Below are 1432 nucleotides of genomic sequence, written 5' to 3' on the forward strand. Positions count from 1 at the left end.
CTCACGTTTCCCGCCATTTTCCCCTCACGTTTCCCGCCATTTTCCCCCTCACGTTTCCCGCCATTTTCCCTCACGTTTCCCACCATTTTCCCCTCACGTTTCCCGCCATTTTTCCCCATCGTGTTTCCCACCATTTTCCCCCACATTTCCTGCCATTTTCCCCCTCACATTTCCCGCCATTTTCCCCCTCACGTTTCCCACCATTTTTCCCCTCATGTTTCCCGCCATTCCCCCCCCAAAATCACCCCAGACCCCCCTAAACCACCCCAGACCCCCCCCAAAATCACTGCAGACCCCCCAAAATCACCCAGGAATTCCTCTCGGTTGTTCCGGAGGTCTCTCCCGATGCTCAGCAGCTCCCGGATCTGGTGGATGACGGGCACCGGAGACCCCCCCATGTTGGCACGGCCTGGGGGGGGGGCACAGGGGGGTCACAAGGGGGGTCACAGGGGGGTCAGAAGGACATTTTGGGGTCCCCGGGGGGGGGATTTGGGGGCCTGAGAGGGAGGGGGATTTGGAGGAGCTCAGGGGGTCCCAGAGTGTCCGGGGGGGGGTCCAAGGGGGTTTTAGGGAGGTTTGGAGGGGGGGTGATTTCCAGTGAGGGGGGTCCCAAAGGGTTTTGGGGGGGTCTCAGGGGGTCCCAGGAGTTCAAGGTGTCCCAGGGGGGTTCCCAGGGGATTCTGGGGGGGTCCCAGGTGGTGCCAGGGGGGGTTTGGGGGGTCCCAGGGGTGTTTTGGGGTGTCCTGGGGCAGTCCTGGGGGGGTCCCAGAGTGGTTTTGGGGTGTCCTAGGGGGGTCCCAGAGTGGTTTTGGGGTGTCCTGGGGGGTGTCCTAGTGGGTTCTGGGGTGTTTTGGGGGTGTCCCAGAGTAATTTTGGGGGGTCCCAGGGGGTTCTTGGGGTTTTGGGATGTCCCGGAAGGGGTCCCAGGGGGTCCCAGGGTGATTTTGGGGTGTCCCAGGGATGGTTTGGGAATGTCCCAGGGTGATTTTGGGGTGTCCCGGGGTGATTTTGGGGTGTCCCGGGGTGTCCCCACCGTCGGACATGATGATGATGACGTGTCGGGTGGTGTTGGTGACGGGGGGGGGTTTGAGGCCCCTCATCTGCTCGGCCCGTTCCTGCTGCACCAGCTGCTCGTACACGGCCCGAAGGGCCCCGGCCAGGTTGGTCCCGGGGGCTTGCAAGTGGGCTGGGGGGGCGATGGGGGGGGGGTCATGGCACCCCCAGAGACCCCCCCGGCACCCCCAAATCCCCCCCTGCACCCCCAAATGACCCCAAGCACTTCAAACCACACCCAGCCCCCTAAATCCCCCCCAGCTCATACCCACTCAAACCTCATGGCCAGGTTGGTCCCGGGGGCTTGCAAGTGGGCTGGGGGGGCACGGGGGGGTCACGGCACCCCCAGAGACCCCTCCAGCACCCCCAAATCCCCCCC

At 64.1% G+C, this 1432-nt stretch overlaps 1 protein-coding gene across 1 annotated transcript in view; it reads right to left on the bottom strand.

Annotated features, from left to right (window-relative positions):
* The window catches only part of LOC113981239 (complement factor B-like), a 4677-nt gene extending 3481 nt beyond the window's left edge, over positions 1-1196 (bottom strand). The window contains exons 1-2 of the mRNA XM_027708544.1: positions 1034-1196; positions 308-409 (exon numbers count right to left, since the gene is read on the bottom strand). Coding sequence (XP_027564345.1) covers positions 308-409; positions 1034-1100 — 169 coding nt within the window. The 5' untranslated portion in view covers positions 1101-1196. The remainder of the gene's footprint in view (positions 1-307; positions 410-1033) is intronic.
* Positions 1197-1432: the final 236 nt, after the last annotated feature.

This window comes from Neopelma chrysocephalum, unplaced genomic scaffold (assembly GCF_003984885.1).
Source record: "Neopelma chrysocephalum unplaced genomic scaffold, ASM398488v2 Primary Assembly neopelma1_96300, whole genome shotgun sequence".
In the NCBI taxonomy this organism is placed as follows: domain Eukaryota; kingdom Metazoa; phylum Chordata; class Aves; order Passeriformes; family Pipridae; genus Neopelma; species Neopelma chrysocephalum.